At 42.0% G+C, this 11399-nt stretch overlaps 1 protein-coding gene across 4 annotated transcripts in view; it reads left to right on the top strand.

Moving 5' to 3' along the window:
• The first annotated feature begins 346 nt into the window (after positions 1–346).
• ATF1 (activating transcription factor 1) overlaps positions 347–11399 on the top strand; it is a 34828-nt gene continuing 23775 nt past the window's right edge. For 2 of the 4 annotated variants that reach the window (XR_010562280.1, XM_065419059.1), the window contains exons 1-2: positions 347–498; positions 9632–9748. Coding sequence is in view for 2 of the 4 variants with exons in the window: in XM_065419059.1 (XP_065275131.1) it covers positions 9638–9748 (111 nt within the window). In the remaining 2 variants the exon portion in view is untranslated. Of the gene's footprint in view, positions 499–9620; positions 9749–11399 lie in introns of all 4 variants that reach the window. The other 2 variants (XM_065419060.1, XM_065419061.1) reach the window with 2 other exon arrangements.

Genomic DNA, 11399 nt, shown 5'->3' with positions numbered 1-11399 from the left:
GTGTGGTGATGCCCTGTCCCCATGCTATGCGCCACGCCAGGCGTCTGAGGGCTGTAGCGTGGCCCTGTGGCGCAACGGGGGATTTTCCCTCCCTAGGCACAAAGATGGCGGCTGCTTGGCCGATGCTCTAACCTAGCAGTCCCATAACCCTCTGTACCGCGCTCTAGCGTGGCCTGCCCCCAACTCGGCGGGAAGAGTCTGTGGGCGGTTGAGGAGGACTCGGAGGGACGTCGACGTCACTTAGACCTCCGGAAATCTATAGTGCGTCCTTAGGGATGCCCTGAAAGGCGCTCTAGGCGGGGAACTCTATAGTCGGAATTTCTAGCCCAGGCCTCCGGTTGACTCTATGGTTGCAGCCCGCCCACCTCGAGCGTCCCGGCCGGGCCTGCTGTGTTTACAATGCCGGCGGCGCCGGTTTCCTGAGGCGGAGACAGCGGCAAGAGCGGCGGCTGGGTTCTCGCGGTGCGAGGAGGGCGGCGCGGCCTCTGGGCCTCTGAGGTAAGAGCGGACGCGACCGCCAACGACTCAATCAGAGCGCGAGCGGGAAGGGCGGCGGACGCGATCGAATCAAGGAGCGCGAGGGGGGGGAAGGGACTAACTAGGCGACGCGGACGCGATGGACTCAGCGGCTGAGCGAGCGCGCGACAGCCTCGCGCCCAGGGGTTGGGGGAGGGGAGCCTGAGGCTCGCACAGGTCCCCTCCCCTGGGGGCGTGGGCGAGGCAGGTGCTCGGCCCCCTCCCCCCTCCTCGCCGCGCTGGACTCGTTGCTCAGCCCCCGCCCTGTCTCCCCTCACATGCCGCCCCGCGGGGCCTCGCCCGTGGCCCCTTCGCGCGGCCCCGGAGCCCACAAGCCCCCCACGGCTCACTCCCGTCATATACCCCTCGTGCCCAGCTCGGCCCCCATGTCCCCAACAGCACAGCAGGGCGTGCCTTGTCCGCGCCCGCATCCCCTCAGGCCTGCCCCTAGGGTAGGGGGACGGACCAGGTGTCCCGATTTTATAGGGACAGTCCTGATATTTGGGGCTTTTTCTTATATAGGTGCCAATTTTCCCCCACCCCCGTCCCGATCTTTCACACTTGCTGTCTGGTCACCCTACCCTAGGGGGCCCCGTGTCACCTCAACGTACAGTTGTCATGCCCTGCGTCCACACACACCAGCTTTGTGATGCCCTGTATTGCCTATAACATAGGTACGCATCGCTCACCTCACGTCCTGCGTCCACACACACCAGCTTTGTGATGCCCTGAATTGCCTATAACATAGGTACGCATTGCTCACCTCATGCCCTGCGTCCACACACCAGCTTTGTGATGCCCTGTATTGCCTATAACATAGGTACGCATCGCTCACCTCATGTCCTGCGTCCACACACACCAGCTTTGTGATGCCCTGAATTGCCTATAACATAGGTACGCATTGCTCACCTCATGCCCTGCGTCCACACACCAGCTTTGTGATGCCCTGTATTGCCTATAACATAGGTACGCATCGCTCACCTCATGTCCTGCGTCCACACACACCAGCTTTGTGATGCCCAGTATTGCCTATAACATAGGTACGCATCGCTCACCTCACGCCCTGCGTCCCCTCACATCAGCTTTGTGATGCCCTGTATTGCCTATAACATAGGTACGCATCGCTCACCTCACACCAGCTTTGTAATGCCCTGAATTGCCTATAACATAGGTACGCATCGCTCACCTCACACCAGCTTTGTAATGCCCTGTATTGCCTATAACATAGGTACGCATCGCTCACCTCACGTCCTGCGTCCACACACACCAGCTTTGTGATGCCCTGTATTGCCTATAACGTAGGTACGCATCGCTCACCTCACGCCCTGCGTCCCCTCACACCAGCTTTGTGATGCCCTGTATTGCCTATAACGTAGGTACGCATCGCTCACCTCACACCAGCTTTGTAATGCCCTGAATTGCCTATAACATAGGTACGCATCGCTCACCTCATGCCCTGCGTCCCCTCACACCAGCTTTGTGATGCCCTGAATTGCCTATAACATAGGTACGCATCGCTCACCTCACGCCCTGCGTCCACACACCAGCTTTGTGATGCCCTGTATTGCCTATAACGTAGGTACGCATCGCTCACCTCACGCCCTGCGTCCACACACCAGCTTTGTAATGCCCTGTATTGCCTATAACGTAGGTACGCATCGCTCACCTCACGCCCTGCGTCCACACACCAGCTTTGTGATGCCCTGAATTGCCCATAACATAGGTACGCATCGCTCATCTCAAGCCCCGCGTCCCCTCACACCAGCTTTGTAATGCCCTGAATTGCCCATAATATACACATGTATTGCTCGTGTGTCACTCACGCCCTGTATCCCCTCGCTCCACCCTCATAAGCACTGTGTCACCATAGTGCACATATGCGCTGCCCACGTCTCTCACACACCCTGTATCCCATCCCGGCATCTTGCGTTACCCATAATGTACGAATGTGCTGCCCACACCTCACCCACACCCTGCATCATCTCACACCAGCCCTTTTGGGGCCCAGCATATACTCACACCAACCATATCGCACAAGTTTCCTGTATCCCTGCCTGACAGGGCCCCACATCTGCAACACAAGCTTGCGCGGCCCATTTTTCCAGAATACTCTTCGCACCCACCTTGTGGTGGCCTCATGTTGCCCTAGTGCAGACTCACTGGGCACAACATGTGTCCATATTCCTCCCTTGCACTAGCCAGGAGTGACTCCATATTACTCCTCAGCGCAGGCCTTTGCTGGGCCCAACACACACAGGACCCATATCTCCCCACGATGTCTTCAGTCGTCAGACACATCTGATGTACATGCCTTAATTTCACTGATGCTCTTCCTACGTGTTACTTCAGGATGCCGGCCAGAGGCCAGCATGTCGACACATTCCCAGTATCCTCACCATGTTAACTCCACTTTCATACAATGCAGGCCCGCACTGAGCCTTTTAGGGAGAATATCCTTTCTGAAACCCCAATGTCCTCGTCTGAAAGTATTAATTATACATTATTTACTTGGAAGATTATAACAGGGAGAATTGGAGTCTCATACTTTGGAGATCAGTTACATTAAGAGCATAACCAAGAAGAACCAATCAATTAGTGTCTAAATTAATTGTGTGGGACCAGTTCCTACCCATATTATTTACTGATTTATATGAATTATTTGATGTCAAAGTAATTACATAACTTTTGTTGTCTAATAATAATTCAATAGTAATTAAAAGTTCAGTTATTCAGTATTTAGTTTTCAGTATGCTTTCTCTGTATGTTGTTAACACCAGGTTGAAGGGTGGGGGCACTTGTTAATACTCTGTTCTTTTAAATGTGAGTCCTTTATGCTCAATGTAACATAACCTTTTTTGTGGATAAGCCTTAACAAATGTAGGTCTGTAGATGACTAATAAGGGAAATTAAGTATCAAGGAATCTTAAAATCCTAATATAGCTCTTTCTGGGCCCACCTAAACATCTCTAGAAGAATTGGTCAGTGTCTAGAGCAATATTTCTTGTTTCTCTAAACCAGAATTCCTGTTGCTTTCAGACACATGTGGTGGACTACTATTTAGAGATAAGGAAAATTACCCCTTTGTGGTTTGTGCAATTTACTTCTTGCCCCAAACTTGACAATACCTTGATTATGGCCTTGGTTCTTTTATTATTGCCTTGAAGATGCTGTTCTCAGTGAGTGGTCCCCAGAGGTTTTGGTTGTCTCGTTGTTTTCTTGTGTTCCACCTGTCTGTTTCATTCATCTGTTCTCTCTCATCTTCTGCTTAGATCTGTAAGCTCCTTAGGGCAGAAACTGTCTCTGTTGTGTGTTTATACAGCACCTAGCACAATATGTCCAGTATCAGGGGGTAGCCGTGTTAGTCTGTATCCACAAAAACAACAAGGAGTCTGGTGGCACCTTAAAGACTAACAGATTTATTTGGGCATAAGCTTTCATGGGTAAAACTGCATCTGAAGAAGTGGTGATTTACCCACGAAAGCTTATGCCCAAATAAATCTGTTAGTCTTTAAGGTGCCACCAGACTCCTTGTTGTTTTTGCACAATATGTCCATGAACCATACCTGATACCCCTAGCCACTACTGTAATACAAATAAATGATAATTAATTGAAGACTCCTCTCCTACTTCCTGGCTTGCATTTGCAAGGATATCCTGTCATATCGCATTTATCTTTTACTGATTTCAAGGAAACTGTAGATCAGCCTTCTTTTGGGTTCAAGTACCTGTCACTGTCTGTTGGATGCCCGCTTTCTAGAAGCACCTAACGTGCAAAAAAATAAGACTTTGATTAACTGCCTTTGCTTATGAAAAAGTTGTCTGTCAAGCTTACGGCTGGGACTTCAGGAATCTGTTTCCCTAAAACTTTCTTTACATATCTTCAATTTAATTTTGTAAAAGTTAAAACTGCATAAAGTACCTTATTTATTTGTAGTTCATATACTTGAATTACTTGAATTGTTTATGTAGAGTGACTTCGCATGTGCCTTACATTTTAAAAGAGCAGAAGAGCAAAACAAAGCTTTTTTTCCCTTGTTCTTTATCACCTATAAAAGTAATGCTTTATGCCTCTTTGCTTTAAAATATACCTTTTCAATTTCCTTAATTATTGACATTATGGTAGTGCCTTGCAGCCTCATTTGACACTTGTTACAGGCACTTTACAAACATGTGGTAGGAGACAGTCCCTTCCCCAAAGAAGTTACAGTCTAAACCAGGGGTAGGCAACCTATGGCACACGTGCCGAAGGCGGCACGCGAGCTGATTTTCAGTGGCACTCACACTGCCCGGGTCCTGGCCACCGGTCCGGGGGGCTCTGCATTTAATTTAATTTTAAAGGAAGCTTCTTAAACATTTTAAAAACCTTATTTACTTTACATACAACAATAGTTTAATTATATATTATAGACTTATAGAAAGAGACCTTCTAAAAACGTTAACATGTATTACTGGCGCGCAAAACCTTAAATCAGAGTGAATAAATGAAGACTAGGTTCACCACTTCTGAAAGGTTGCCGACCCCTGGTCTAAACAGACAGGACAGACAAAAGGTAGAAGAAAGGAAGTAATATTTATCCCCATTCTACAGATGGGGAGTTGCAGCAGGCAAAGTAACTTGCCCAAGGCACGCAGACAGTCTGCAACATAGTGGAAATTGAACCCAGATCTCCTGAGTTCCAGTCTAGCGCCTTAATCACAAGACTATCCTTACTTTTGTTTTAACCCCCCCCCACAAATCATGTAAAATAAATTTCAATATATAAATGCATATATCAAAATGTATACATTAACTTTAGAATACACATAGAATGTACACTTTAATGGGCATGCTTTATCTTTTGATTTGTGGGGCTAAGAGTGTGAGCAAATATTTGGAAATCTATCTATTCATCTGCCCCAGTTGTCATCTAGGTGCAGTGCAAAGGCCTTTTCGGTATTGCTGAAAGATATATTAACATTCTCATGCCATGTTTCTAACTTGACTCCCCAATTACCTTACCAAAATGATTAAACTTTTTGGAACATTGATCCCGATGACGCTGCTCTTGGTTTGTCAGGTTTGTTGCCGCTTACCCATGGACTCTGAGGTTGTAGAAGTTATAATCCAGGATCACTCAGTGAAATTATGTGGCGAGTGTTATACAGGAGGTCAGAAGAGGATCATAAAGGTCCCTTCTTGTGTTACAATCTACTAATCTGTTTTCCTGATCAATGTCTTCTGTGTAATTGATAAGTTAAAAAGACTATAACTAGGAAAGCAGTTTCTCTGCCTTAGACACATTATTCTGACTTGTTGAGGGATTGCTAAACACTTTCTTAATGACAGTAAATAGCGTACTTCATGTTATAGATTTCTGGGAATTAATAACAAGTAGGTCTCTAAAGAAAAGTTTGGTGCCCGCTATTGGTATATTAGCATAATGAGATATTTGTTTTAAAAAGGCTTTAATTTTCTCCAGTGATCCTGTGGACTTTGTTGTCAGGTAGAATAAAATGTTTTCAGAGGAATAGCATAGTTTACTGGAGTTGTCAAGGTTTGGGAGAGGTTTTTTTGAGCGTTTAATTTCTTGACTTTTGACTATGCCTGTTAAGGACCTGATTATTCAAAGTGTTGAGCACTAGAGAGCTGCTGAGCAACCTTAACTTTCTTCTTTCAGGATTGAGCTCTGAGAGTTTTTCTCACAGCAGAAAGGTTGGTTCTTGTGTTGGAGATACACCCACAACAGAACAAAAAGACTTGAATTGGTGTCCTGCTAAATTGCTGTCCCTGTGACTTATGATTTGATGTCAGTAGAATCCGTCTGTTTAATTACAGCTAATTAACACACAACATCTTTTCAAGGATGTATCTTTTCTACGTTTCTGTCAGAAATTTTACGTTGTCTGTGAATTAATAGCAAGATAAACATATTGGGAAAATAGCTACTGTATATGCACAGTATCTTAACTGTACACGTGCAACAACTTAGTATTTTAACGTTCAATAAATAGGCTACCTTTTTAAAATTTGAGACTAGAGATCATTTTTCTGTAAGGGCCATATTCTAGTTTATTTTTTAATTCGTGTGCTAGTCTCCTTACTACAACTCAAAGTTCGAAGGAAATTTCAGATTTTGCTGAATGGTAATTCAAACTGAGGAATCTGGTTAGTTGAATGGAATGATTATTTGTGATCCTCAGGTTCAGGATAATAAATTAAACCTGCCTACAGTCAGCTGTAAAGCACCATCTATGCTGAAAATGAAACAGTGTTTGAGAGCAGAATAGTTTTTTTTTTTTAGTGATATGACTGGCCTATGTGAAGATTGTCAAACTGTTAGAAATCAGTTTAAAAGACTGGCCTTTCAAAGCAAATATATTCAGCACAGTGCTTAGAATGCTGAGTCCTTACATTTAGACTGCAAAGGTCCTTCCGGCTGGTATGTGTGGTTTTTAATTTTTCTGTAAAACACCATTCCCGCCTACAGTGCTATAGAAATAATAAATAAATTTGGAGTATTGGGAGACCCTCGTCCTCTGACTAATGAGAACTCTGCAACGATTCTGAACTGCCTATTTTCAGCTCTCCCTGTGCCATAAAAAACTTTTCTTCATCGCAAAAGTATGTACTTTGGCTTCAACTAAACATGTTTTGTTGTTGTTGCAAGCAGTCAGTGCAGTGCTGTTAAAAACTGAAGTACTTACCAATTTTCCGTATTCAGTACACTGATCTCTCTTTGGTTGAGAAGTTGTGTCATCAGAGATTAACTTGAACTTTTTCTCACCTCTGACAGTGTCTTCCTGAAAGCTGAATAGATAGAAATCACTATGTATAAAACGTTAGCATGCCTCCAATAGACAATACATACTTTTCCAGTTAAGTAGGTTACTTTTGAAAAACAGAAGCATGTAAAATGTCTTGCTCACTTAATTGTGCAATGCTGGATAGCATGTACTTCCTTACTTATTCATTGGATGACATAAGTGCTTCACATCTCTTTATTTACTGTGTTTATTTGAGAGTGGTTTTCTGTTTAATCAGTTTCATTGTTTAATTACAGTCAGTTTCTCCTGGTCTTAATGTGACTCTTTCATGCAGCAACAGGAGAGAAAAACATTTTTAAAAATAAGAAAATGTGGTTGAAAACTACAGGAACTGTGTCCTATCAGTTGGAGACTGGTGTCCTATCAGAAACTCCTTTTTTATTTTTTTGCAGTTGATTAAATTTAAGTTTGACAGTGTCCTGTTCACCAGTGATATTTGTCATATCTTAGTTGGCAAAAATACAAAATATACATGTTTCCTTTGTAAGAATGTAGTTGATTTTCACCAGCTTTCTTTTGTGTGCATTGTATGACTCTAATAAACAAACCTGCATACCACATTTTTCAGTAATACTCTTCTTTACTGTTGTAAGTTTAATGTTGTTTAAATTACTTCCGTTACCAATTCTGTCTCATTTTTTAAATCTTTCAGTACTGTAAAGCAACAGCTGCCAAGGAAAGAAAATTCACTGGGATTAAAACCCTGTCTTTCCTTCTCTACAGTAGCTGTTTTTGTTTTTGTTTTTTGAAAGCAGGGTAGTGTGAAATTGAGTAGCATGTCAATCTGGCTCCTAGTCTGACTCTCACTGCTACTGGTGCTATGGGGAGGGAAAGCTACTGTGTAGGAACATCAACACCATGGTAATCTTAGCTAATGCTGTCGGGTGATTCTGTTTACGTGGGGTTTTAAAAAAAAGTGGACATATTGGAAGCAGTGTACAGCTCTCACAGGCCCATCATTCTAAAGTGAAACCTCTGTTTTGTTGGTAAACTACAACAAATTTTAAAGAATCCTAATACCTTATTTTGAGGGGTACAGCTTCCAATTTCACTATATCATGAATCTTCCCAGTTTTCTCACTACAAGACCGTATTTTGCAACCTCCTTGAGGAGGAGTCTTCTTGACTTCAGTGTGACTCCTCACATAAGTAAGGATGGCAAGATCAGCCCCTGAGTCTTCATGTAAATTGACTTCTTGCCCTATGAGTATATGTCAAGCTGCAAGAGCTGTGGTTGATGTCAGTAGGGAAAAATCAATGACTCACATTTCCACAGAGAGAAATGTAATTTCCAGTCTCATAGCAACTGTCCTTGCAACTGTTTCAAACCTTGTGTGACAAAATATTTAGCACTTACAGATCTTCTTTTAATGTCTCATTCCAGTCCACCCCCTCACCCTAAATGTGTCTGCATTTCACATTACACTAAATCTCCTGATTTATGACTTTAACCTTAAAATGATGTCAGATAATTAAATGTAAAAAGTGAAAATCTGAGAAAAGTTACCTTGACTTTATAATGTAAGGGTCTGGTTAATTTTATAGGGTCTTAAAATTATGAAATCTTGCATCTACTTATGTTTAATGTCTAAATACTAGCTATGCTGTTTACACTTAGGGAACAGTTGGATTTTAAATTCAATGTATTTAATTTTAAATGTTTTATGGTCATTTTGGCTGGTGCCTTGGATAAACAGTTTTTAGAATCTGATCTCTATTAATTACTAATTTAGAGCACACTATTCTTTTAGTACACTGATACACATGCTTAGTGGTGATAACTTTAGTGTAGAAATTTTATAGGCAAATTTAACCCTTACTGACAATGGGTGCATCTGAACCAGTGGTGAAAATAGTTGAACTCCTAGAATTGACAGAGCTAACCCATTTCAGAACATGTGGTTGAGGATTTATTGGGCTGTGGCACAGCACTAAGGGACAGGACTGTCGGGTGGTCTTGGCTTTCCCACTGATTCGCTCTGTGGGTTTGGGCAAGTTGCTAATGTGTTTGTGCTTCAGTTCCCCCATTTCTAAAAAGGGGATAGTAACACTTAACTATGTCAAAGGCGGATTGCGAATCTTTTAATTAAAGAATGTTTGGGTGCTTTGCTATCCTCTGATGAAAGGTGGTGTAGAAGTGCAAAGTACTAATATTAATTATGTCTGGGATTTTCATATAGTCATAAAGAAGTTAGGCACCCCAAGCCCATTGAAAGTTGATGGAAGTTGGGCACCTAACTTCCTTTGAAAATCCCAGCCTACAATTTTGAAAAGTATTGTTAATTGAATTAACTCCCTAGTTTTCTTGTAGTTGATTATGGAAGAGGTGCACAAGAGTACCAGTAACAGTTCAGCGACACCACCACAAACAACGTCCATACAAGGTACACCACTACAGGCAGCTCATCTCTCTCACATTGCTCAACAGGTAAACTTTTTTAACTCGTTAAGAGAATTTTTTATGTTCAAACTATATTCTACAGTTTGATAAAACGTTCAGGGAGAATAAGAACCAGGAAATGGGGTGGGAGAAATTTACAGTTTGTTTTTTTAATGGACCCCCACAAAATTAATATCTTGGCTTGGATTAAAAATATCTAAATGTATCTGATATTAGTACAGTGCAGAACATTTAACTCATCATTCTTGTTAAATTTTAGATCCTTTGCAACATTCACGCAGCCTGACAAATGGGAATAGCTGAGCATTTGCAGCTCCCTTTGACAGCAGTCGTCGGTGCTCACTTTCTTTCTTTTAAGCCATCTGGAATTGAATAAATGAGTTAATTTTACAAAATAAAACATATAGGTTGGAGATTTTTCTGTGAACAAGCTCTAGTGAACTCTACTAAAGAACACTTGATTTGGGGACAAAAACCCATACTGATGCTTTAGAAACGTTTGTTATCTTTGTTTTGATGAAAAACATTTAATGAGGCAACTGCATTTTCAGAGCTCAAAAGCGAATCATTCAAGATGCGGCCACTTTAAGACTGTTGCATCTGCAAAATGAGTTTTCCTAGAGAATGTCTGCTCTCACTGTCCTTCTGTCCCTTTTCTGAGCTTTGCAAAATAGTACTTTTTTAGATGATCCGGAGTTTGCCCCATGTAGGGAGTTCAGATTTTAATGTGAAATTTAGCTACAGTTTAGTCAGAATTGCTTGAAACAATAACTGGATAGTGAACATGAACAAACATCCTGTTGTTTGATTACAGTCTAATTCTACAAAATATTTGTTTTCATTTGGCATAGAGTTGCCAAAAAAGTCACAGTTTGATTTGTGATACCAAAGTAAGTTTTGATTATGTAAGAACTTAGCTATCGCACTTTTATGAATATTTTTGTATCTAGGTTTTAATAATTCATCTTTTCTAAAACAAATGTCTTCTATTCCAGATTAAGATAAGTAGTGCAGAATTTAGGGGAGGAAACTGGTGATTTAACTTTGCACTTATTTGTACAGCTTTAGTAAATTTAAAAGTGCAAAGGCTCATTTGAGTTCAAAGTCATGAGTATAAACTTATCAAAATTTTAAAATTGTTGTATAAGGAGATCACATTAATAAAAATTAGGTTTTGCTTATTCAACTTAGATTTAAGATATGGCAATAACTGAGATTTTAATAATATATTGAAGACCAGATGTCTTAAATCTTATATTGACAAAGGTCAGAAACATTATTCTATAAAACTCTAAAATATATGCTGAATAACGCAATCAAATTGCCATAAAGAATGAGTGCTTGTTTGTCTCCTCCATGGTATCTAAGTTCTAGCTAAAGAGTTCTGTATAGTTCACCAGACCGCAAACTGAGCAGCACTGTGTTTGTTTTCCTGGAATTCATCAGAGTGAGACAGCCATTGTCAGTAGCAGCCAGTTTCATCAACTTCTCTGCCACCTTCCCTGTCCCATATGTATACATTGGTGTCATTTTCAAGTCCTCTCTCTCTTTCTCCTCTCCACGTTGCAGATGTTACTTAATCCTGCCAGATTTTCCACTACTCTCTCTCCAGAATCCATAATTTCTTCATGCTCATCAGTAATATCCTAGTCCAGGCCTTGTTAGTCTTGCATCTTGA

The sequence above is a fragment of the Emys orbicularis genome, chromosome 19 (assembly GCF_028017835.1).
Source record: "Emys orbicularis isolate rEmyOrb1 chromosome 19, rEmyOrb1.hap1, whole genome shotgun sequence".
In the NCBI taxonomy this organism is placed as follows: Eukaryota; Metazoa; Chordata; order Testudines; family Emydidae; genus Emys; species Emys orbicularis.
This window is presented reverse-complemented; position numbering and strand designations above follow the sequence as displayed.